This window comes from Theobroma cacao, chromosome 5 (genome assembly GCF_053813885.1).
Source record: "Theobroma cacao isolate CCN51 chromosome 5, ASM5381388v1, whole genome shotgun sequence".
Lineage (NCBI taxonomy): Eukaryota > Viridiplantae > Streptophyta > Magnoliopsida > Malvales > Malvaceae > Theobroma > Theobroma cacao.
In genome coordinates, this window is record NC_142643.1 from 31,145,916 (window position 1) to 31,172,522 (window position 26,607).

General features: G+C 31.8%; 1 protein-coding gene and 1 long non-coding RNA gene across 2 annotated transcripts in view; one reads left to right on the forward strand and one right to left on the reverse strand.

Moving 5' to 3' along the window:
• Nucleotides 1–9,147: 9,147 nt before the first annotated feature.
• Nucleotides 9,148–10,884, reverse strand: LOC148762561 (uncharacterized). The gene is made up of 3 exons (XR_016026561.1): nucleotides 10,783–10,884; nucleotides 10,050–10,123; nucleotides 9,148–9,231 (listed from the first exon to the last, which is right to left on the reverse strand). It is a non-coding gene; the product is annotated as an uncharacterized LOC148762561 (long non-coding RNA).
• Nucleotides 10,885–18,691: 7,807 nt separating this feature from the next.
• Nucleotides 18,692–26,607, forward strand: part of GLU2 (glutamate synthase 2) — a 42,780-nt gene continuing 34,864 nt past the window's right edge. Inside the window, exons 1-4 of the mRNA XM_018121143.2 lie at nucleotides 18,692–19,100; nucleotides 21,693–22,005; nucleotides 24,903–25,345; nucleotides 25,466–25,597. Coding sequence (XP_017976632.2) covers nucleotides 18,819–19,100; nucleotides 21,693–22,005; nucleotides 24,903–25,345; nucleotides 25,466–25,597 — 1,170 coding nt within the window. The 5' untranslated portion in view covers nucleotides 18,692–18,818. The remainder of the gene's footprint in view (nucleotides 19,101–21,692; nucleotides 22,006–24,902; nucleotides 25,346–25,465; nucleotides 25,598–26,607) is intronic.

A 26,607-nucleotide genomic window follows, 5' to 3' on the forward strand; every position in this document is an offset into this window, starting at 1 on the left:
TCGATGACCATCATATTCTCTCATAAATCACCATCATATGATCATCATATAATCTGCTATTAAGGCTACAATTTCAGAAGAAGTTGGGAGGTTATAGTTTGGTTTATCATTATGACGTGTTGCTATTATTTTTAATCGAAAAGGTGTATAATTTGACATTGTATATCTATCCCTAGCTAACCTAAATATTTTAACTATTTGGTTATTTTCATCAAGCATTTTCATTAAACCTTTTACCATCCATTTGTTAGTGCTATTCATTGTGTTTAAAGAGAAATTTTCTAACCTATTTGAAATTTCATTTTCAGTTTCATATGCAATAGTTGTGCAAATTTTGGTATATTTCCAACTATTAAAAACACAACTATGGGAAGAAGGGAACCTATCTTATAATGATTTTGCCCATTAATTTTAAAAACGTATAGTCCTGCTCTATTATTTATTATATTATCGATTTTACAACCTAATGACATAAATTGAAACATACTGTTATAAAGTCTTATGTGATCCCTAAATCTGAGTCCTCTATAATTTATATTGTTATTTAGCAAATCATCTAGAAATATAGGTGTTGACCTAAAGGGTGGTATTTTGACTATACTTTCTTGGCAACAAAGACTAAAAGTTAGGTTCTTACTTCATTTTGATATATTAGTTCTTTTTTTATACCACATGTAAGCACAACAAAAGAGACAAACATAAGTTGGTCCTTTAAAGGAAAAAGCTATATAACACTTTCCAATTAAATGAATCAAAAACAAAAATATAGGTGTGTTAATAATAATATTAATAGAATAGATTAAAATGATTTAAGGTTTTTATATTAGTGTTGATAATTTAACTTACGTAAATGCACGAAGGTAGTTGTTTGAGTAGTTCCTTCTTTTTGTGATAAACCATTATTAGGAATATTTGACTGCTAATGGTGTGAACTCAAATCATGGTCCATGTTTGGAACATTATTGATAACTCTATTATATAGAGTTATTTTGACACATTTTGGGGGCTTAAGTACTTAGATTTTTGGGATTTTATATTCGAATTTTACCATTTTAGATGTTTTTCGAGTTTAAGTTAGATTATATGTTGAATAGTTAATTTAAGTTATTTTAGTTTAATTTTACTTTATTCTTCTTTATTTTCTTCAATAAGAGTTATTGTTGATTTCTCTTATGGTTTTGTGAAGGATATTTGATAAGAAAGGTGCATTGGAATCAAAATAGCACAAGTATAGTAAAGGTTTTATTCGTATATACTGCAGTAATTCAAAATATAACTTCAGCTATAGACGTCCAATTGATATGATTATGATCCATTGGAAAGCTGAGAGAACGGGCTACAACTTTCATGTTTACACTTTACCCAGTTCAGATCAGATCAAGATGAACATCATGTCGAAAATGATGGACAGATGTAGTTCTGCACAAGGCAGCATGGTGACTGAAGGCCACGGCATTGAGTTACTCATGGCCGCAACATTGAGGGAGCTAGAGCCACAGCATTGGGAAGATCGTGGCTGCGACACTGGACTGGTGAGGTGCATCATAGTTTGGCCCAAGGCCAAAGTGCCATGACATGGAAGAAGTATCACCATGGCGCCACCAATGATTGTCACGGTGTGACAACTCCAAGGAGTCATGGTCACGATGCCATCTCGATTTCCAAAAATAAAATTTGTGAAGGAAATTTGGAAATTAGGGCACCTTGCACATATTTAAGGGACTTTTTCAGAGCATTCAAGGAGAGAATGAAAGTAGCTTTTCTAGAGAATTAGAGCTAAAATCAAGCAAGACATCAAGAGCAATTGAGAGAGATTCAAGATCAACCAGGCTTCAATAATAGTTTATTTCTCTCTTTTGTATTATACTTATTTTCTTGTTTTGAATTCATAGTTGAATTTCTTTAGATATTGTTTTATTTAGATATCATAAACTAATTTTCTTGTTTAGGATTATGGTGGAATTTAACATGTAGTTTGAATATTTGTTTCTCTTTTATTTATCATGTGTCACGACTCGGAACTCCCATCGAGCTCATGACAACCGCCGCGACGTCTCGATAGGCACTCATTACCCCGAATGCTAATCAAAACCCCGCAAGGCTTAGCATCAGCTTTCGCATCTCCCCGGTGAGCGACAGTTATTAAATCTCACATTTCAATAAATTATAAGTCATTTCCAAATCAAAATAATAAAATATTACTTTCTAGCTCACAGGGGCATTTTCATTATTTTTCTTCGAAAATACTGAAACTCACCAAAAATATGGTGTAAAAGCTAAATATATTCATACATACTTTAAATCAAATAACTAAAGTATAAAATTACTTTTACAATGACACGTGTGCCTTCAACTGACTAAGAAGATGTAGGGCTACTAACCCTTACTTTCTAAGATGCAACTCCGAGATTAATTCTCGCCTTAATCAACTATCAACAAACTATCCTGAGCTTGAAAAATGGATATGAAGAAGGGTGAGATTATGATTACATAATCCCAGTGAGTAAACAATTACCATCAAAAGCATCTAAAGCCGAGTAGATGGAAATAATATAAAAACGTTATATCTCAATAATGTTCATAACATAAAATTCATTTCAATCTATACCAAACAATTTCTTTTCATCAAAATTTCCCTGACTTATGAGTTTCTTAAACTTGGCCCCTGTCAAAATCATTCTCGCGGGTACCTTAGTCAAGGTATCCCACTGAGATCGCCAAGGCTGTTCAATGACCCATACCCATAAACATGTTTTCACATCTGACACACAGCCGTTCCTTGGAGTTGGCTGGATCTCACTCTCACGTGGTGGCCCGAACATGAGGTGCACTCAAATCATACCTCAGGAGATACTTCACCCAACATCTTCCCCCGGAGGTAAGTATATAATTGAGTTACCGTGCCCCTCTCATAGGCAGTCCACGGAAACCCCCACCACTGTAGTGACCGTTTAATATACCACCAGACCCATAAAAATTCCAGTAGCATAATATGACGAATAAAATGTAATCCAGTCTACCGAGACCAATCCAAAACTATTCATATATTTCATGCCAACCCCAAAAATTTAGCCATCATGCTACCATAGTGTCATAAGCCACAATTTCAATAACATATAAAATCATAAATTTCAACACAGTCTCCCTATACTCAATTTTCCCAAAACAATATTTGATTTCAAAACTAGTATAAATCTCATTTTTATTAAAACACATTTTAATTAGAAAACATAACATTTTATAATTTAAGCTCACCATTCAATAAAAGTATCAAACAAGTATAATAACTCTAAATATTTAAGACGATAAGTTGTCCACTCACTGTATTAGGAGTAGAAATACTCTTATTTTCAGTTCGCAGGTACAATCCTTTACCCGTATCCAATGGCTCACCACTTAGCCATAATCCATGACGCATATTCCAATTAAATTATGTCTAACAGTCATAAGCTATTTTCAGGCTCAATGTATATGCATGATATGATATGCAAAATGTCTAAATTTTGCCTAAATATGATATTAGCCTATTTTAGTCTTTTACCCGATAAATCGATATACACGTCCGTTTAAACTCCAAATTAATTTTTTTCAGTTTCTATACCTCAATTGCACCCAAATTGACTTAATTTCTCTCAGTGTGGTGCAAATTATCAGTCTCGATAGTAAATTACGAAAATACCCCTAATGGGTAAAAATTTGTATTTTTGCTCTGAAAATTCTCATTATTTTTCTCGGCTCATAATTCATCATTATTCATCATAATTCTTCAAATAAATATCAAGATCAGCAGCCAATATTCCCCTAGAAAATTCGGCATAATGGGTTTCAATGGGAGAAAATTATTTCTCTAGCTTATTTTTGCTATATTTCAATATAACCTAACTAAAATCACTTAATTCAATTAAAATCAACCAAAACTCAAGCTCAAAACTCATCCATGGAGATTTGGCCAGCATGGGTGTCCATACCCACTTTCTAATTTTGCATGAAAATGAGAAAAAAATGCATGGGTAGTGAAAATCACAAGGAAAATCAATGAAATTTACCTTTTTAATGCTTGATTTCTTGATTTCTCTTGATTTTCCCCAAATTTTTCAGCTAGGGTTCTTATTTCTTTTCCCCCTTTTCTCTCCTGGTTTGGACAGCTTGAAGAAGATGAGAATTCTGGAAATTTTGACCTTTTTAAAGGCTAAAATAATATAATATTATTTTATTCATTTTTTTGTTTTATTAATTTCTTAAATTCTAGCCATCCATTTGTTTCCAAATTTTCACCATACACTTGTCCCACATATCCATAGCTTAAATAAAATTCTCAGACTTATCGAAAGTCTTGGTGGAGTAATTTTTGAAATTTACACTTTTACCCCCGTAAAAGTCAAAAATTACATTTTTGCCCCAAAAACTAAAAAATTGCCCATAGACATATTTTACATCCCTTATACTCATACCATTCTCCAATTTGTCAAATGTGATCTAAATTCTCTCAAAATCTCAAATTTTGTCAGCGGGTGGAAAAATTACGATTTTACCCTTACACTCCAAAAATCACCTAAATTAAACTTTTTCACTGCCAAACCCTCAAATTATACTCCAATACTCAAATTATACTCCAATAAGTTAAATAGGGCCAAAAAAATCTTTTCTAAAAATTTTCATTTTGTCCCCAAGTGGCAAATGACCATTTTACCCCTAGATAGTGAAAATTTCGGTTTGACTCCAAATTGATCTTCGAACTCCAAATCGCCATTTAAATCATTTCTAGACTATGAAACCCTTAATTTCATGTTAAAATTCCTATTTGAACTAGTTCGAGACTTAATCGACTCAATAGTACCATTAGAGGCAATATCATCTTTTAACGACTCCTCGAACTTTCTAAATATGCAAATATTCTATTGAGCATGTAAATGACGTCGTAATTATTTTATAGAACAGGGTTTGACATCATGGATAGGTATAGTTTTACTTACTCAAATATGTTCTTAATGCCTTTAATTACCTAATAATAACTAATTGATTTGTGAATCTAATTGAAACTCAACAGAGTGATTTTTTATTGGATTAAGATTTAAATAGTGTATGTTCACGTCATTTAAGTGATCTAATTCGCAATTCGAGTAGACATACATCAATTGCCATACATAACCAAATTAGAACACTCGCTTAATGAACTTAATTTAATTGATTCCTATAAACGTATAGTGAACTAATTAAGTTAGGTATTAATGCAAGCATCTCAATGGATACTTGTAAATAACTTTAGATTTTAGGTTAGTAAAATCACCCAGGAAAGATAAATAATAAGAGAAGCTAATATCAGATAAAGTGTTGAATGAACCCATAATCCTAAGTCTTTAATTTATTGCCTTTCTCAAGTATATTTAATTTTTGTTGATTAATTTAATGTTTATTTTAATTTCATTTTAAATAGTTTTTTCTTTAATTTTTGGCTTTCTTAAATAAGATTAATTTGTTATAAAATTTTATTATTTACTGAAAATTTAGAAACAAATCCTTGTGGAAATGATACTCTACTTCTACTATATTACTTGTTTGCGATAGCGTGCACTTGTGTGAAAATTCTACAACTATTATTTCCAAAACTTTCACTGCAACTGGCTGAGAAGCAATATGCAAAATCGAAATTTCTTTTTTTTATAGGTATTGTTTGTTAAACCAAACATGGAGAAATTTGTTGTGTGTTCTATGAAAGTTGTTCGTATTTTCCCGTGAAGATTTACAATGGAATCTACAATGACTTGACCTCCAATTGGCACATCCATAACATTTATTATGTTTTTGCTGTTTCATCTGTTCTTACGTCTACTTATGAGAATTTGTTTGGCACTTTTATTTACTATATTACATGGGAGTTATAAGATTTTTTTAGAAGTTTGGATCTTTTAGCATTCAATTTTTGCATTCTATTAAGCCTATTTTGTTTCCATTGATTATGTTGACCTATCAGAATATTTGAAGTAAAAATTTTAAGAAGAAAGTAAAAGCTAATTTAAATCAAAGTGCCAAGCAATACGGGAATAAAAGTAAATAAATATACTGCAATAAATTACAGAAGTAAGTTAGAAAACATTATAATAAACGATTGCAGTCTAGTTTCTTGTTGATTCAACATATACAAAATGAGCTCCAAAACAATCTACAAAAAAGATATCATGAAACAATTAAGCAAAAGAAACATGTGGCTTACAAAATTTTATGGCCAAAAATGTGATTTTTTTTAAAAAATACCAATACATATAATAGCATAAAATTGTAAGAAATTAAAAACAAATAGAAACAGTATACATACTAAAACCCTAATGCATTACAAAACATCATGACAAAAAAATGTCAAGATTTAAAAAACAAAGTAATTATACATTGATAAAATAACAACACAAAGTGTGGTAAAATAATTGGGTAGACATTTATCTGGATGTATTGAATTAACAATAATTGCACTGTCATTGGATGGTCCAAATTTCGGCTGAAGAAACACTCTTCTCATTACTAAAGGAAGAGTAAGTCGTAATTAAGCTTGCCGATCTTGTTTGATGACCAATCCTTCCTTTAATAGTGAGAAAGATTTTGTTCTAGTTGAAATTGGACCATTAACAACAATACAAAACATTGCTGCTTTAAGCCAACAGAATAATAAAATGTGATACATGAAAGAACACTTTTCATTTCATAAGAACATAAATAACTTTTAAACAAAATAAAAAAAATAAGGAAAACATAAAATTGAAGTCAAGCAAGATATGATACATTGCAATTATAAATGAATGCTTGATTTGCAAAAACAATTCATAAATACCAACTTTTCTAAATAAAATGTATAAAACTGAAATTGATAGACATATAAGAATCAATAACAAAACCAACTTATGAAAGTTTACGTTGACTAATGAGTCTCTTCTTTTTTGTTGATTGACAAACAATAGACCCTATTCCAAAATAGTATGCAAAAAATACATATGGCAAACATCAAGAAAAGAGTACATGAAAATAATTCAGAGACAGGCACTAAATAACAAACATGTGTAATAGTACACAAAGCTACCAAAGTTAGAAAAATTAAGACTGAAAATATAGAGTAATGAATGTCCCAAAACATAAAAAAAAAGCAGTATATATATATATATATATATATATATATATATATATATATATATTCACATATACATGCACATAAATGTTTAGTGAAAAAGAGCTAAGACAATTGACTATCTATAATATTCAAATAGATTGTGCTAACATGTAGAAGAAATGATATAATTGCATGCAGGATTATATTATAAAACAATCAAGTGTAAGTAAATTATGAAAGCATAATAAAATCAATTGAAGATATATGTACATTTTGCAAATGTCCTTTCATAAATCTCTAGTAATATTGCTTCAAGTTAGGAGATAACAGAAAGTTAGGAAAAAAACATATTAAAAGACCACCTTCAAGACAAAATAAAGGGTAATCCTCAAAATAAAAACTTATCAAAATAATATCTAATAATGTTAAATTGTAATGAAGCTAAATTGGTAAAATTAAAAAAATCATTGCAACAAATGCAATAACCAGTCAAAATGCCAACCGATCAGAAAATCTCACCGCAAATCTTAAAAACTTCCTCCATCTAAACTTAATAAATAAACTTTTAAACGCAATTATACAAAGTTATTAATAGCTCATTTTGAAAGCTTAAATCAAGATTCATAAGCTGAAATGCCCCATACTTTGATATGGTGATAAATAAAGTTGGTCGGATGCGAATTGAGACATAATAAGGAACTTTGGGAACCAAAGAAATAAGATAAAATTTTAGAATAAAATAATATTTTATTAATGAAATAATATTAAAATATTAATATTTAGCTGGATGTCGAAATCAGTCATGAAGAAAGATCATATGGTTGACCCAAGTAGGGGAGAAGATGTCAAGCTGACTCTATAAAAATACTTGTCATAACATACATGTGATGGATAGCATGTTTGCATGCTTGGAGAGTCCCGAAAAATCGACAAAACTCAATATTGTACCTATAGGTATAACAAAGTTGATTTAAGCCTCAAACTAGATCAAATAGAGAATTTAAGATGAAATTAAGAATATTAAAGTCCTAGAATGGTTTAATATGGTGATTTGGAGTTCGAGGATCAATTTGGAGTCAAACCGAAATTTTTACTATTTAGGGGCAAAATGGTCATTTGCCATCTGGGGACAAAATGGAAATTTTTAGAAAAGAGTTTTTGGCCCCATCTGACTTATTGGAGTATGATTTGAGGTTAAGAAGAAAAAAAATTTATTCTTGGTATTTTTCGGAGCATAGGGGTAAAATGGTAATTTTGCCACCCTAGGGACAAAATAGTAATTTTCCACCACCAGGATATTTGTCCAGCACATGGTCTTCCCGTATCCTCATTTTGACCATTGACTAATCATGTGGTGGAGATAAAAAGGTTTAAAATTTTTAAAGTTTTAAAAATGGATCAATGAAAACATGCCACGTGTCAAGCAAGAATATTTTATTATTTTCCATTAAAATCAGCCCATATTTATCCCATTTTCTCTTCATGTGGCCGGCTATAGTAAGAACAAGAGAGGAAAGGAAAACAACACAAAACCTATGAGGGAAAATTGAAGAAAAAGTGTGGGATTTCAAAGGATCAAGCAATCAAAGGTAAAATTTCTTGATTTTAACTTGTGATCTACCTTTCCCATGCATTTCTCCTTATTTTTCATGGTTAAATTTCATGTTTTCATGGTGAATTCATGGCTGCCCAAATGGGTATGGTGTCACGACCCGGAACTCCCATCGAGCCCGTGACAACCGCCGCGAAGCCTCGATAGACATTCTTCCCCCGAACGCCTCTCGAGACCTCGCAAGGCTTTTGTACCAGTTTTTCCATTCCTCTCTCTTTTTTTCCTTTTTTTTTTTTTTTGAATAATAAAATAAACTAAAAATATTAATTAAAATAATCTATTTTAATGTAAAACAATATATATATATGTTTATTTTTGAAACATCAAAAAATTAATTTTCTGCACATAAAAACAAAATAAATTTATACATACTATAATATAGAAAACTAGAGTATGCACTTTAAATTACAATGACACGTGAGCCCCCAAATAACTGAGAAGGTTTAAGTCTATAACCTTGCTTTCTAGGATGCAACTCCGAAATTTACTTCTCGATGTAATTGACAGTCTACTGCCTATTCTGAGCCTGAAAAATGTATAGGAAGAAGGGGTGAGATTATAAAATCCCAGTGAGTAGACAAACATCATCAAAATAATCTAAAGCCGAGTAATAGGAGACAATTAAAATAATTCATCTCAACCCATATAAATAATTGGATTTCATCTAATTACTCAACATGGCTTATGCACTTTTCAAAAACTTGGCTCTTGCCAAAAATCCATTCTCGGGGATACCTCGCGAAAGCATCTTACCGAGACCGCCAAGGCTGTTTATTGTCACACACACAAACACATTTCACCTCTGACAACACAGCCGTTCCTTGGCGTTGGCTGAGTCCCACTTTCACGTGGTGGCCTGCGTGAAGTGTACTCAAATCCTACCTCGGGAGTTATCCTACGCGCCTCTCCAATCGAGGTAAGCTCAATAATTGGGAACCGTGCCCCTCTAATTAGGCTGGCCCACGGAACCCCCGTCACTGCAGTGCCCACTTTATAATCCACCAACCAATAAAATCACAATAGTATGACATGGCTCACTTAACACATTCAAGGCAAATAAAGCAGTTCACATATTCTTAAAATCATAAAAATAACCAGTCATACCCACATTTATCATAAGCCATTAATGTAAAATCATGGATAAACAACACAATCATAGTATAGGTCTCCAATTACTCTACTTTTGAAATCATTATTAAATTTTCAAAAATATTATAAAATTATTTTATAAAATCCCATTTTACCATAAAACACAATAATTTTCCAATTAAACCATTTTTTCATAAAATCACACAATTAAATAAATCTACTCTAGATAATTAAGACGATAGTAAGTTTACTCACTGTACTAGGAGTAGATATACTCCTATTCTCGGTCCTCGGGTGTAGTCTTTTACCCGTATCAAATAGCTCACCACCTATCCACAATACATGACACAAAAAATTCAATAATTTGTGTCAAATCAATATATATTATTTCAGGCTCTTATCCATGCGTATGCACTAGATAGGGTGTGAAATGTTTGGACATTTGCTTAATCACAGTGTCCGACCTAACTTGCCTATATACGGTGTAAATTTCTAAAATCTCCAATTCAACTCCAATTCCATCCATTTCAATTTCAATTATCCAATTATATCCACAATACCTCAATGACTATGAATGTGGTCCAATTTATCAGTTCGGATCACAAATTACGCTTTTACCCCTAGTGGGTAGAAATTTCAATTTTTTTGCACCAAAAATTCCCATTTAATTTCCAACCTCATAATTCATCATTTTTCCATCTAATTCTCTTAAAATAAAGTCAACCTCATCCTCACACACCATTGGCTAGATTCAGCCTAGAGAAATTCATGGAGAAAATGAATATTTTTCTTGTTGTTTTACTCATAAACATGCTAAACTAACACTAAACACTAACATAGTTCAAAATCAAATTAATCTAACAACTTTCTCTCTCTAAACCCATATGATCAGATTTGAATCCATCATCAAAACACATAATTTAACCATAGAAAATAAGGAGAAATGCATGGAAATGATAAATCTTAAGCTAAGCTTGAAAAATCATACCTTTAAACACTTGATTCCTTGAAAAATCACACTTTTTCTTTGAATTTTCTCACTCTAGGGTTTGTTCTTATTTCTCTCTCTCTCCTGCTGGTTTTGGCTGACCCTCCCAATGAATAATTCTGGAATTTTCAAGCCTTTTAATAGGCTTAATAAAATATTATTATTTTATTTACCTTTTGAATATTTTATTATTTTATTTTTTTCTAGTCATCTTTTTGACTTTATTTTTCTACCACTCAATCCTCTTCACTTATCCATGTCTTCCATGAAATTTCTAGACTTTTCCAAAGTTTTGGTGGGGTAAATTTTTAAAAATTACACTTTTACCCCCGTAAAGTGAAAAATTACATTTTTGCCCCAAAAACTAAAAAAATGCCCATAGACATATTTTTCATCCCTTATACTCATACCATTCTCCAATTTGTCAAATGTGATCTAAATTCTCTCAAAATCTCAAAATTTATCCGTGAGTGGAAAAATTACGATTTTGCCCCTAGATAGTGAAAATTCTGGTTTGACTCCAAATTGATCCTCAAACTCTGAATTACCATTTTGAGTCATCCCTGAACTGTGAAACTCTTAATTTCACCTTAAAATTCCTATTTGAACTAGTTCGAGGCTTAATCGACTCAATGGTACCATTAAGGGCAATATCGTCTTTTAACAATTTCTCGAACTTCCTAAATATACAAAAATTCTATCGAGCATGTAAATGACGTAATAATTATTTTACAAAGCAGGGTTTGACATATGGAGAGAGAATGAAGTTAGATTGATTTGATTTTAAGTTATGTTAGTATTTTTAGTTAGTTTAGTATATTTAGAAACAAAAAAACAAGAAAAGAATTCATTTTCCCCCATCACCATTATTGGCCAAATTTTCTAGGGAGGATATTGTGGCTGAAATTGATGATATTTCATGATATTTGGGTGATATTTGATGTTTGGTGAGGCTAGAAATTAAATAGAAAATTTTGGTGTGAAAATCTAAATTTTTACTTAATGTATAGACATGTATAATTATTGACCCAAGACTGGTACATTGAATCTCATTCACAGTCACTGAGGTAATTTAGGTATAATTGGAGTGTAGAAAGTGAGAAGAATTGATTGGGAGTTAAATTGGAGATTTTAGCCGATTAGGGAGTATAGTGTGACTTAGGTCGAATATCACATTTAAGTGATTAATCAGATGTTTTACATCCCATCGCATGCATTCATTTAGATTTAGAGAGCCTGAAATAGTTTATGATAAATTGACACAATTTATTGAAATTCGTGTCACGTATGATGTATAGGTGGTGAGCCCTCTAATAAGGGTAGAGAGATTCTGCCCGAAGACCGGGAATAGGAGTATATCAAACTCCTAGTACTATGAGTAACCTTACCATCATTTTTATTATCTAAAGTATGTTTTTAATTGGATTTGGTGAAATTCTATGAAAATGAGTTTAAATGGTAATTCTTGAGTTTTACAAATAAAATGTGTCTACATGAAAATATTTTATAAATTGTTTTAAAATTGAATGATGATTTTGAAAAATAGAGTAATTAGAGACCACTTGTTATGTCGTAAATTTATGATTTGAAATCAAATGGCTTATGACAATATTTGCATGAATGGCTAAATTGATATTGGTATTGAAATGTATGAAATATGTATTTAGCCTTGAAAGGCTGTGAATTACAATAATTGCCGTATCATGTTATTGAATTTTATTGTATGGTGGGTTTAGCTTGCTGCAGTTGGCAGATTCTATGGACTAGCCTATTAGAGGGGCACCGAATTCAGATATATGTATGTACCTCGGTCGGAGAGGCGTGTAGGGTATCTCTTGAGGTATGGACAGAGTTCATGTCACGCCGAACCACCTCTTGATGATGAACTCCGCTAACGCCAAGGAATGACTGTGTTTTTCAAACTAAAAATATGTTTTATGAGTATACGAAATTTTAACAGCCTTGGCAGCCTCAAGTGTACGCCTCTGATCAATGTGTCATCGAGTACTATTTGATGGCATGAGCCAAATGTTTATGAAAGTCATAAGCCTTAATGAGAAATTAAATGAAATACAACCGTTTGCATGGGTTGGAATGAATTTTCAAATTATGAAATACTTAAAATGATGGGATATTTTAATTGTCTCTTTTTACTCAACTTTAGCTAATTTAAATGATGTTTGTTTACTCACTGAGATTTTATAATCTCACCACCCTCCTTTCCACCTATTTCAGGCTTAGAGTAGGCTGTAGATAGTTGGTTCCATCGGGGATTTCCATTGGATTGCGTCTTCTAAACTGTAAGTTCACAGCTTCTTTAATTCTAGTTATTGTGGGCCCACTTGATTATTGTAAATTTAATAGTTTATTGTGCTACAATATGATGAATTTATTTTGTTTTTACGTTACAAAAAGTATCTTCGCATAACTCCAAAATTACTGTTTATAAGAAAATAAAATATTTTATTGAATATCTTGTTTTATCTTCTTATTATATTCAAATAATTATAATTTCATTTTTAAATAAAGATTTAAGATGCCTAAACTTACTTTTAATTGTGAATTATGCGATTGGTACTTGTTTACTGCATTTTTAACTGGTTTCGAAATTTTCAGTGAAAAATGACTCAAATGCCCCCGTGAGATAAAATTTTTTATTTTATCAGTTTTAAGTTGAAAATAGCTCAAAATCTTTTAAAACATAATATTTGGCAACGGTTACTCACCGAAGGAAATGAGAAACTGATATTAAGTTTTGCGGGGTTTCGGTTGGTATTCCGAGAAATGAGTGCTTATCGGGGCACTGCAACGGTTGTCACGGGCTCGAGGGAGTTTCGGGTCGTGACATAAGCATATTAGTAATGAAATTAGTCAATTTTAATGAATGGTGTCTCTCTGTAGTCAAAATAATAAAAAATCAGAGCCAAAAAATAGGTTTTCTTTTGCAGTTTAGTTTAAATAGTACACTGTTTACAAACATTAACATAAAGTAAACAAAACTCAAAACTCATGAATAGATAAGGCTACTAATATAGCCAATACAGTAAACCTAAAAGAGAATCAGACATATATATCATAATTTAAAATAAAAATGATAAATTATATATAGATAACTGTCTTTAATAAGATTATAACAAATTATATTCCAATCTAGACAATCACAACAAAAAATTTAGGTTTGATTGAACAATTCGTATATAATTGAAGACATATCTAATTGATAATAAATTGCAAACCATATTTAACAGCATTACCCTAAAACAAATTGAAGGAACAACAATTTTTATATATAATTCAAACAAATTGAAGGAATAACAATCTTCTTACATAATTTTAAGAACAACATGAGCATAAAAAAATTACAAAACAAACTTAAAAAAAAAGTCTTAATATTTTTGGTATTATTGACAGTATAGCTTACCTGTTAATTTCATGATAATATTAATATATAAATAGATAATACTACATCAACCAAACAAAATACAACTGACAAAAAAAATCCTAAACAAACAGGAAAAAAGGAAAATAGAAGCAAAGATAAAAATACTAAAAGTAAGACGCACTGTAAAAAACTTCTAAAGAAAACAAACAAACCATACAGTCTACAAGCATAACAATGAACAGAAGGAAAAGCTCTTTGATCAAACCAAACCCCAAACAAACTTTAACACAATACCCAACTAATAAAACCACAATAAACCAAAAGAAAATTCAACTAAATAAATATACTACAATAAATTAGATAAATACGTTGGAACACGTTACAGCAAGCGATTGCAGTCTAGTTTCCTTGTTGATTCAACCTTTACAGATTGAGCTCCAAATCGACTTGTAAAGAAGATCTTATCAAGCAATTAACCAAAAGCAATGTCAGCCAATAATGTTTTTAAGAGAAAATAAAAAAAATCGATATTAATTTTTAGAAGTTTAATTTTAAACATATTTATAATATGTTGAACAAATTAGACAATAACAATAAAGGTTAAATAACAATAAAACAAACAATAGATTAATAAAGATGGGATTAAGGTTTTTAAGAATTTTAATAGCTTACACTTATAAATGCATTTATAAATGCATTCACTTACCTGATTGTATGGAGTTAACAATGTTTGCATCGTCATGGGATGGTCAAATTTTGTGAAGAGTAAACATCCTTCTCATAACTAAAGGAAGATAAGGTCGTACTTGAGCACATTAATATTGTTCGACTACCAAATTCTTCCTTTAACAATGAGAAAGATTTTCTTGAAACAAAATAAACAAACATATGGCTTACAAAACTTTGACAAAAAAATATTAGTACATATAATAGCATAAAATTGTCAGAAATTACATAGAACAAAAACAATAAGCATACTAAAAACCTAGTGCTTTACAAAATATTATGAAAAAAATACCAAAATTTTTTTAAAAAATAGTAAGCATATATATTAAGGATGAAATAACAACAACACAAAAACTAACAAAATAACTGGAAAGATATTCATCTGATTGTATTGAGTTAAAAATGATTGTACTGGCATTGATTGGTTCAAATTTTTGCTGGAAAAAAACATCCTTCTCATTGCTAAAGGGAGAAGAGGTCATACTGCAGCTTGCTGATTTTGTTTAACGATCAATCCTTTCGTTAATAGTGAGAAGGATTTTGTTTTTGTCGAAATTGGACCGTCAATAATAATACAAAATATTGCTACTCTAAGCCAACAAAATAATTAAATGTGATAAATGAACACTTTTTATTTCACAAGAACATATATAGCTTTTAAACATAATTGCAAAACCATAGGGAAAAATATAAAATTAAAGTCAAGTAAGTTATGATACGTTACAATTACAAATGAATACTAGATCTGCAAAAACAAATCATAAATACTAACATTTTTAAATAAAATGTATAAAACTGAAATTGATAAACATATAAGAATCAATAACAAAACCAAGTTATGAAACTTTACAGTGACTAATGATTCTCTCTTTTTCTGTTGATTAAAAGACAACAGATTCTATTCCAAAATAATCTGTAAAATATGCCTATAGAAAACATCAAGAAAAGAACACATAAAAATAATTTAGACATAGGCACTAGATAACAAACATTGATACTAATACATAAAGCTACCAAAGATAGAAAAATTAGGACATGAAAATAGAGTAACGAAGTTCCCAAAACATAAAAAAGTAGTATATATATTTACATATACACACACATGCATATAAATGTTTAATAAAAAAGAAAGAAGACAGATTGACTATATATAATATTCAAATAGACTGTGCTAACATTTAGAAGAAATGATAAAACTGCATACAAAACTACATTATAAAACAATCAAGTCAAAATAAATTACCAAAACAAAATAAAATCAATTTAAGATATACATGCATTTGTAAATGTCATTCCATAAATCTTTAGCAACGTTGCTCCAAGTTAGGAGATAACAGAATGTAAGTAAAAAATAGAGTAGAAAATCACCTTCAAGACAGAGCAAAGGACAATCTTCAAAGGAAAAGCTACCCAAAATAATATCTAATAATGTTTTAATTACAATGAAACTAAATTGGTAAAATTAATAAAATCATTTCAACAAATGCAATAAGCAGTCTATGAATCTCAAATAACAAATACCTAATTTTTAACAGATCATAAAATCTCACCACAAACCTTAAAAACTTCCTCCATTTGAATCTAATAAATAAACTTTTAAACACAATCATACAAATTTACTAATAGCTCATTTTAAAAGCCTAAATCAAACTTAAAATGAAAACAAAAAGAGTAAATAATATCCAACAATTCACTTGCATTGCAAAAATAAAGGAAAAATCTAAAAATCAAATAAGAAAACACAATAAAAAAAAAACCCAGAAAACAATAGGGAATTTGCATTACAATAAAGCGTAAAAAAAAAAAATCAAATATAAGTCTATAATCAAAACATCTAAAACAAATAAATTAAACTGAGAGAAAAACTAAAATAGCCAACTTAAATCCAAACCCAAATAGAAAATCAAAACCCTAATACAAAATAAATCAAAAGAAAAATATAAACCACTCAAAACCAAAACTAAATAGGAAAACGAAATAACAAAAACTAAATAAAAAAACCAACAGATAATCTGAAACAAGTAAAAAAAAAATAAAAAACCCTAAATCCAAAATGATCAAAACAAAATACAATCCACCATAAAACCATGCCAAATAGGAAGAAAGGAAAGAAGAAGCAAAAGTGAAACACTGCAAGCAAAATATGGAGCCAGAAACTTATGGAGAAAATATACAATCCAACCCGAGTTGATAACACCAAGGAAATAAATGGAAGAAAGACATGCAAAAGAAAATAAGGCATCGAGCACAAAAAAAAAAAAAAAAAAAATAGACAATTGATTTTAAGCCACACATGTAAGGCTTCACTTCCCAATAGACAAACAATCAAGCATAATATAGCTGTTAAAAAATCACAAAAATCACTAATGAAAAACCCATGTAAAATCGCATAGTGTTTTCTCATTGCTTAAACCCAGAAAACGGTGAAAGCATTCTTCAAATAACCACTGGATCCATAAACGGTTGCTGAAAGCCTGGAGAGCTAGTCAAGGAATCATTAGAATAGCCAATGGATACTTGGACTGAAGATTGCTTTGGATACTAAAGAGACACTTACAGAATGCACTCAATTGCCAACATTTAACCAATGGATACTTAGACTGAAGACTACTTTGAACACTGAAGAGACACATACAAAATGCACTCAATTGCCAACCTTTTAAGCCTTCAATCTGGCCTCCCAGAACGCACAATGAAGCCACGTTTTAAGTCTCCAAGCGCAACCCCAAACCAGGCCACATACCAACAAGGTGAAGTGGCATGCGAACATGGAGCCATAGACGTGGCCTAACGTGAGAGCTCCTTTGGAGCTTTTTTTAATATAATAGTATCAATGGTCACATGTTTTATATTTAATAATTAAATCATTAATTAAAAATAATTATAATTGAAAGATAATTAACATTTCAATTATGTATAATTCATATTTATAATAAATATATTTAAATTTAATTAAAAATGTTATTTTTTTGAACTTTTTGATATTATTTTTTTATAAAAAAACTAATTAAAATGTCAACAAATGCTATTTCCAATAGAATAGTAACTAGGCTTTATTAAACCGAAGCAAGATTCTCCTACCTTGATGGAGATGCCAACCTGAAGAGTCCTGCAGTCTTACAATACACACATTAGCATCACCAACGAAGCGTTTGTAAAGGATGTAACGCTATGCTTGGGCCGTAGGGGATTAAAACCCGACGTTAGAGTCGAATGATGTAAGCGTATAATCCAAACAAATGAAGTCATGTTTTAAGTCTCCAAATGCAGCCACATGCCAGCAAGGCCACGTGGCATGCAAATATGGAGCCATAGACGTAGTTTAACGTGAAAGCTCTTTTGGAGCCTCTTTTAATATAGTGGTATAGATTGTCATATGTTTTATATTTAGTAATTGAATCATTAATTAAAAATAATTATAATTGAAAGATAATTAACATTTTAATTATATATAATTCATATTTATAACAAATATATTTAAATTTAATTAAAAATATTATATTTTTTGAATTTTTTTTTAAAAAACTAATTAAAATATCAACAAATTCTGTTGATATATGACGTTGCTATTTCTAATAAAACAGTAACTAGGTTCTACTAAACCAAAGTAAGATTCTCCTACCTTGATGGAAATGCCAAGACTAAAGTCTTAGCGTCTTACGGTACACACATTTGCATTACGGAGGATGTAACTCTGAGTTGGGCCGTAGGAGATTGAAACCCAAAGTCAGAATGGAATGACGTAAGCATATAATCCAAACAAATCAAAATACAAAACAAAAGAAAATGGAAAGGCAAACAAAGCGAAGAAGCAGACAGCAGAGGAGAGGCGGGTGGCTCCGGTGCTCTCTCCCATTTTATCTTCTCCAAATCCACATTTCTTTTCTCCTCAGTCCTCGCCCACAAAAAAAATTCTCTCTCTCTCGTCATGGCTCTGCAATCTCTATCTCCTATTCCTTACCTCTCTTCCAAGCCCACCTCGGTACTCTTCTCCTCTGACAATGGATTGCTGGTCGTCGACTTCGTCGGTTTGTATTGCAAGTCCAAGGCTACCACCAGGCGGAGAATTGGCCTCTCCGCCGATATTCGGAGTAAGCGCTGCTTCTCAACTGCCGCCACCAACAATTCTGTTAGAGCCGTTCTTCATCTTCCAGCTAGTATCACTACTACTTCCTCGTCCGATCATCGATCATCCACTCCTCAACCCAAGGTGGAGTTTCCACTCTCAATCATATTTTCTACTACTTAATACAAAATAATGGCGACGAGGGGCCACCTTCGGTTTTGACTTTTTGCAATCGAATGACTCAATTGTTTATGTATACAACAATACAAGAAGCGACTACTGTTTGCATACGTATGAAGCGAACGCGCCCTTCATTTTTATTCTTTTCAATCATTGAAATTTAAAACTTGTACTCTTCGGAATAGAAAAAGAAAATGCATGTTTGTACTTTCATAAGAATGGAGTAGATGATTCTGCTTTGCAACAATTTAAAAAGAAATGTGAAATTAATAGTAACGACTAAAACTCGTACTATTTTGTTTGTGAGAATTCTACTGTGTGGGTAGCGTTTGGAACTACTTCTCTTACTTTTGAAAGGTTCGAATTAAATCAAATGTGGCTTTTGGAAGCCAGAAATTTGTTTAAAAAATACTGCGTATTTAGTTTCTCTTTTAATCCTATCTTTTTGATGTCTAAAATGAATCCATGTAATTTTTAGCTTTCACAGAATAAGCAACACATGTTTTGGCGTAAGAACCAAATGATGCTTACTCAATGTTTGAAATTTGAATTCATTTTTCAAGACTCAACTTTCAGTAGCGTCAATGGCCAAAGTATATATAAATTGAAGTTTGGGCACTAATTCTTTTTGTATGTAATGATTAATGATAAGAGTGATGAGGCCATCCATGTTATTTAGAAGTAGGCCACCTCGCTTGCCTCTGACTCAGAAGTTGGAGTCCAATACTGTGTTAAAATGAAATATGCTCTAGAATCTTTTATATGATATTTTAGTGTTTGGAATTTTGGGAGCATATTCCAAGTTACTGTCAGAAAGTGTGCTATGAATGGTCACATTTGCATGCCCTTTTCTTGTTGATCTTGCTTTTGCGCTGCTTCTTGCTTTCCCTTGTTCTAGTCAGAAGATTTTATATGCTGTTTGAATTTGTCAGGGGCGTCCATTAATTGCCAATGTATCTTGCTTTTTGATGTTAGACTAATGGCTGACGTTATGAGAAAGTAATTATTTGAATACTTCTTTGAAAGGTCTTATCTTTAAAAATGGAATTGTGGCAATAAAAATTGCTGGTTAGCAAACTAGGGTCATGTATGGGTTGACAAATCACAAATCTACATGAGCAGCAATGTACACCTAAAACAAAAAAAAAAAAAAAAAGTCTGCAGGGAGTGCTCGCTGCTACTTTAGAATTCATGATAAATGTTGTGCTTGAATTGTAAGTACAAACTCTTAACACTGATTAAGCTAAGCTTGAACTCATTTGTGAATTAAAATTAAGTAATAGTGTAATACCTTGTTGTCTCAACTTCTTTTGCAACTCAGCTTTCGTGCTAGTGACATGGGTGGCATAGTCTGCCATTCATTAGAACTTAAGGTGCACTGTGTGCCAGGATTCCTTCCAGTAGCACTTCCTTTTTGAGAAACCAAGTTCTTGGTCACATTCTTGCTGTTCAGAATTTAGTGAAGACGGCATTTTTTGTGACCTGTTGGTATTATGCGTAACACAAACATATGCTACTTTTCGTAGTAGCTAGAAGGTCATGGTTCTTGGCTTTTCTTTGTTTCTTTCTTCTTTGCTTTTGGTCAAAGCAAGAATTCACAAGGTTTTGTTAAGTTTAGTGTTAGAAGTGATTGTGACTTGGTGAATGAATTAGGTAGTGAAAGGTTTGCTAAGCATGGAGGCCTATTAGTATGCCTTAAGTTCTGTGTTTCAAGTGTGTGGAATTACAAAGTTGTATTATCATCAAATATTTTTATTTCTAAACTTTGGTCTTACTTATTTTTTGTCTCCAAATTCCTCTGTATTTTTGTTTTAAATTTGCAAGGTTTATTTCTGTGGGCATTCTATATAATATGGCTGTGCCTCAGCTGGAGATATAACAAAACAATAAGCATTCATGTCATGCCCAATCTAACCTTTCTTCATCTTTCAATGTTCAATGTAATTTCCAAGTGTTAATTGGTTGAACATTGAGAAAGCTTCCTAGAAGCTAAGAGGTTCTTTGGGATCCTTAACCACTATTTATGGCTTATGTTGGTGTAACCCATAGGTTTATGTGTCTTAGGGTGAAATGACCTGGCTTCTTGAGTACCTAGGGAGATGTTTAAGTTTGGTGCACCGTATAATATTTATAATTAAGGTATGAGGGTCAAAGGAGTGATGCTGCATCTTCCCCCTTTATTGCCTCACGAGAAATGAGGGTCATACTGTCATAGAGTGGTTCTTCTCCCTTCTTGGGTTCAAGACGAAATGCACAATCCCTGTGATTTGAAACTTTATTTGTTTTGAATCTCTTTTTCTTAGTATTGATTTTCTTTATCTTTGCTTTTAGTTTTTCTTCATGATGGTATGACAAACCTTTTGTTTTCTAGGACTCAGAGGAAACAACAGAAATAGGAATACACTCAATATTCTAGTACATCAACATGGATCTTTTTTATTTAAAATTGCAGCCAACGTTGCATTTCTTTACATTTTCTTTACTTGTATGCTCATCAATAAGCTGTGTCATTTCATGTGTTTTCTTTTCTCTCCTTATGATCTGAATCATATATAGGTTGCAAATTTGGAGGATATAATATCAGAAAGAGGAGCTTGTGGAGTTGGATTCATTACCAATTTGGATAATAAAGCATCACATGGAATTGTTGAAGATGCACTTACAGCTCTTGGTTGCATGGAGCATCGTGGGGGTTGTGGAGCAGATAATGATTCTGGTGATGGTTCAGGAGTGATGACTTCAATCCCTTGGGATCTATTTGACAACTGGGCTGAAGAGCAAGGGATAGCATCCTTTGATAAGTTGCACACTGGTGTAGGGATGATTTTTCTTCCCAAAGATGATAACCTTATGGAAAAAGCGAAAAAAGGTTATTGTTTCCTTTAATTTGATTTAACTCTTTTGCTTTTCTCTGTTCCTAAAATTTGGGCATTATGATTGGATTGTATTTGCTGCCTTATTTTTGCATATTATTCAAGTATGCATGAAGCTTTTGTTCTTTTGTGTAGATGTAAAACATCCTGATTGGCATTTGGCTAGAAGTTGTTATAATTGGAATAGGGATTTAAGTTCAGAGATAAAAACCATATATTGAACTGATGTAGCTGAAGATTCCTCACAGTTTCATAGTTTAATCATTTGAGCAGAAATTAGTCCTTGCTATGTGCAATAGCATATTGGCTTTTGGAATTCTGAAAATTACATTTTGCAGTGGCAAAATTGTTGATGGAATATGACAGAGTCCGTTAGGGTTTTAAATGAGGAGTGCAGGAAGCCAAGGACAATTCCTGCAACTTCTGGTGGTCCAATCTAATGAAGGGACCCTTGCATTTATCTAGATTTGTTTTTAGTTAGACTTCTTAATTTGATAAGTATTCTTCTTTTCATCTCTCCTCTTTCTTTCGCTTTTTCCTCTTTAACTTAATGCTGAAATATATTAGAGTTTTTTACCAAGCCATCCTAACTTTCTTGTACAATGGTTAGTCTTATCAAGATCTCTAGTTTCTTGAATTATAAGTAAAAAGAGATGCTATAGTCACACACTATGTGCTTTGACTCCTCATTTTCCTTGAATTACCCGTTTTGAACACTTCTCCAATGGACTGCAACCTTCCAATATTTGGAAAACCTTAGAAAAATTTGACCATATCAGTATCCGACACATACCCAGATCTGATGCTCACCCCCTGAGTCTGAGTAACATAGGTCAGATGATATCCTTCTTCTCATCTAAAAGGTATTTTGTGTTAAATTCCAAATGTGGTGTTGTTTTCAATCCTTTTAAAGCAATATTTTTGATGAGCTAGTAGTTTATCTGTTCATTCGCTTGGTTGTCTTCTGAAACTTATAGTTTTCATTTTGGTTGAAACACAGAGCTCCTCTGCTTTATCGTCTTGGACTTTCTTGAGATTATTCTAGATGCATTGGAAAATGCTTAGTGTCTTGGATAGTGAAGACTTAAAAGAATAATTGTTGCAGCACTGATAAATTAGAGATGCAGCTTTGTCTATGATCTAGTTCACTTGACTTAATTGGTCATATTGTTGTCAGCTGCTGCATTATTACAAAAACCTTTAAACCATCTTCTTGCCCTTAATTTTGTTATCTAGAAGTTTTATGCTGGTATTTTTCTTTATTTTGTTTTTGGTTTGGACAAAATTGGTTTTCCTTTTTATGTTCATGACTTTTTGGACAGCTGTGTCTCTTTGTTAACAGTACTTAAGAACTTTTGGAAAATTTTCTATCTTTTACCTTTCTTGTGGGCAGTGTTGAGTTTAAATCAAGGATATTCTGTAGACAAGGATTTAAAATTTTTTACAATAAGCTTTACATAAAAAAATAGCTATCCCTTGGCCAAAAACATATTTTCTTTATGGCCTTGACTTGCAAAGATTTTTAAAAGAAGGAATATATGATGTAGGAAAGATACAAGTACGTTTTGGTCGTAGTGTTTGTGGTGGTTGGGATTGGAAAAACAGGGATTAGGAGGCTGTGGGATTTAGAATTAGGTGGGATTTAGAATTAGGTTAAAGCATCAATTATGGTTTGATTTAGTTAAGATTTGATCATGGAATGAAAATTCTGAGCCAAATGGTATTAGGGTTCAGTTGCATTCAAAAGGTTTAATTGGTGGGGATTTGTCTAAAAGTTTTAAAGGTTTAATATGCAGAAGAGGAAGATAGTCGACTGTGGTTGCTGTGATCTGAGCAATAACCCTAAATTACTCAAGTACAACTAACTCTTTGGTAACCCAAATTTTTATTAATTTTAATTCTACTCATTCTGGAAATACACACAGATTGAAATCAAGAAATACTATATTATCCTAATTGTACAAGGATTCTTAAATGGATTAGATTTAAGAATTAAGTCTAACTTAGGTACTTTACTAGCCAATATAAGACTTAACGAACCATGATTGAGGCCTGTACCAGAAGAACCAAAAGCTACTAAAGCACCCCTGAACAATTACTCAACTGAAAGGAAAAAGTTAATGCCCTAATGACCAATTAACAACCAAGGAAACTTTCCCTTGGACCAAATGAACTCTTTTTTTGATGAGCCTTTGACTTTACCCCTTAGTTTCCAAAGAGGATTTATCTAATCGAACTATTGATGTACTGTTAATGTGTATAAGTCAAATAAAGAATTTCTTTGAGAGTTCATGTGAAAATTTAATAAACTGAATTGTTTCAGTTCTGGTCTAAATTTTGTAAATATAATTTTGCTTTTTATTATTGAATTTATTTTGGAATTAAGATGAGGAATTGATACCTGACTAAAGTTTGACATCGATGAAATGAATACAGTTCCATTAAGTTTGCTATCCCAATATTTAAGGGAGAAAAAAATCATAATTTTGCTTCTCTTTCACCTTTCTTCTTATGAGCAACTTGTGTACCTAATAGTATTATTCAATTAGCTACTGCTATTTGCTTTAGGCAGATGAACTGGAGTTCTTAATCATTTGAATTAGATATATCAGGATTCAGTTCCAAATTGATTGAATATCTTTGAAGGGACTTTCCCAAAATGCAGTTTAATCAGCCTATAGCTTATTTGAGGCTCTTATCTGTTTATTTATTAATTAGCACTTGTATTATAGCTTTTGTAAATTTCTGGTCACAGGGACGGAGTGTTAATCCTGTGGAAATAATTTTGCTCAACTGTGTACAATATATTTTCTGTTTCTGTTTCATTGTTATCGAATCTGTCTTTTACATGTGTATTCTGGTGTTTAACTGTTAGTTCTAATTGCTACTGTAGTAATTGTAAATACTTTTAGACAAGAGGGTCTTGAGGTGCTTGGATGGAGGCCTGTTCCTGTAAATACATCTGTGGTTGGTTTTTATGCAAAAGAAGCCATGCCCAATATACAGCAGGTATTTGTTAGAATTATTAAGGAAGAGAATGTTGATGACATTGAAAGAGAACTATACATCTGCCGAAAATTGATTGAAAGAGCTGCAGCCTCAGAGAGTTGGGGAAGTGAGCTTTATTTCTGTTCTTTGTCCAATCAAACTATTGTTTACAAGGGCATGCTTCGTTCAGAAGTTCTTGGATTATTTTATGCTGACCTTCAGGATGATCTTTATAAGTCTCCATTTGCCATTTATCACCGAAGGTATAGCACAAATACTAGTCCCAGGTGGCCTCTTGCTCAACCAATGAGGTTCCTTGGTCATAATGGAGAGATCAATACCATACAGGTTAATTTCCTTTAAATTTCGAGCTTGTCTAAAAATATTATTTCCAGTATTGCATTTGTGATTTATGACCTGAATTTGTTCTCTGCGTACTAGTCCTGATTTTTTAAATGAAATTTTCAGGGGAACTTGAATTGGATGCAGTCTCGAGAAACCTCGTTGAAGTCTCCTGTTTGGCGTGGTCGGGAAAATGAAATTCGCCCTTTTGGTAACCCAAAGGCATCTGACTCGGCAAATCTTGATAGTGCAGCTGAGGTATGAGCTATAACTTTATTAGAATTATAGTATACTATTGGGATGATAAAATATCAGTGAATGGTTATTGAGCTTTCTATTATTTATGGGCCAATTAAGTGTTTGACCAGATTCTAGGTGCAAGGATCTGGTTCTTTATCTTAGTATTGACTATGATGAGCATTTGAGGGTGGAACGAGTATCGTGTATAGTCCTTGGCGCTAAATGTAAATGTAGTTTGTGGATTTAATATCATATAAAGGAAAGAAAACCTTTATTTCCTAGAGGATGCAAATTGCTAAGGGCCTGAGTCAGTGCAAATAATCAATTGAATTGGCTTTGTTTAAACTTACTAGTTTTAGTTTGTGTAATTTGATTATTTATTTGACTTCTGTCACAAGTAAAATTGTTTTTTTGTGTGGGTGACATTTATGGATAGGAAATAAGGGGCATAAAAATTTGCCATCAGTTAAATATGTAGTGATAGAATGTGTTGTTATTTCCTTGTATGTGGTCTGGAATATCATGTAAGATTTAGGACAACAGAAATTATGCATCCTTGAGGAAGGAGTGGGTTCTGGTGCGTTAATGTTAAAAAGCTAGAAATAATTCGCTCAGAGCAACTTTTTGTTGAAGCAAAGTTCTTGCTTGTTTGAAAATCATTGTGAATTATTAATTTTTTTGAATACAAGATATTGTAGAGTTGGTTGTACTATAGTTGGCATTAAAAAGCAAAAATTATGAAGCAAACAAACCATTCAGGATGCATCTTCACAAATTCAGAAATTTCACTATTACAATAGATGTTCTTCAATTGAAACAAAGTCAGCAATGGAATGTGATAAAACTCTTCTCTAGTTGGAGGTAGAGGGGTAAAGAATAAGAGTCAAGCACTGTAATTCAATATTGTTCCATGTCTCAATTTGGTGAAACATTCGACTAGTGCTTCCTGCAATGAGTAACACCGTTATAATATGTTGTCTTTTGATGTGCTCATGGTTGCAAAAGAGAATCTATTGCATTGCATCCCT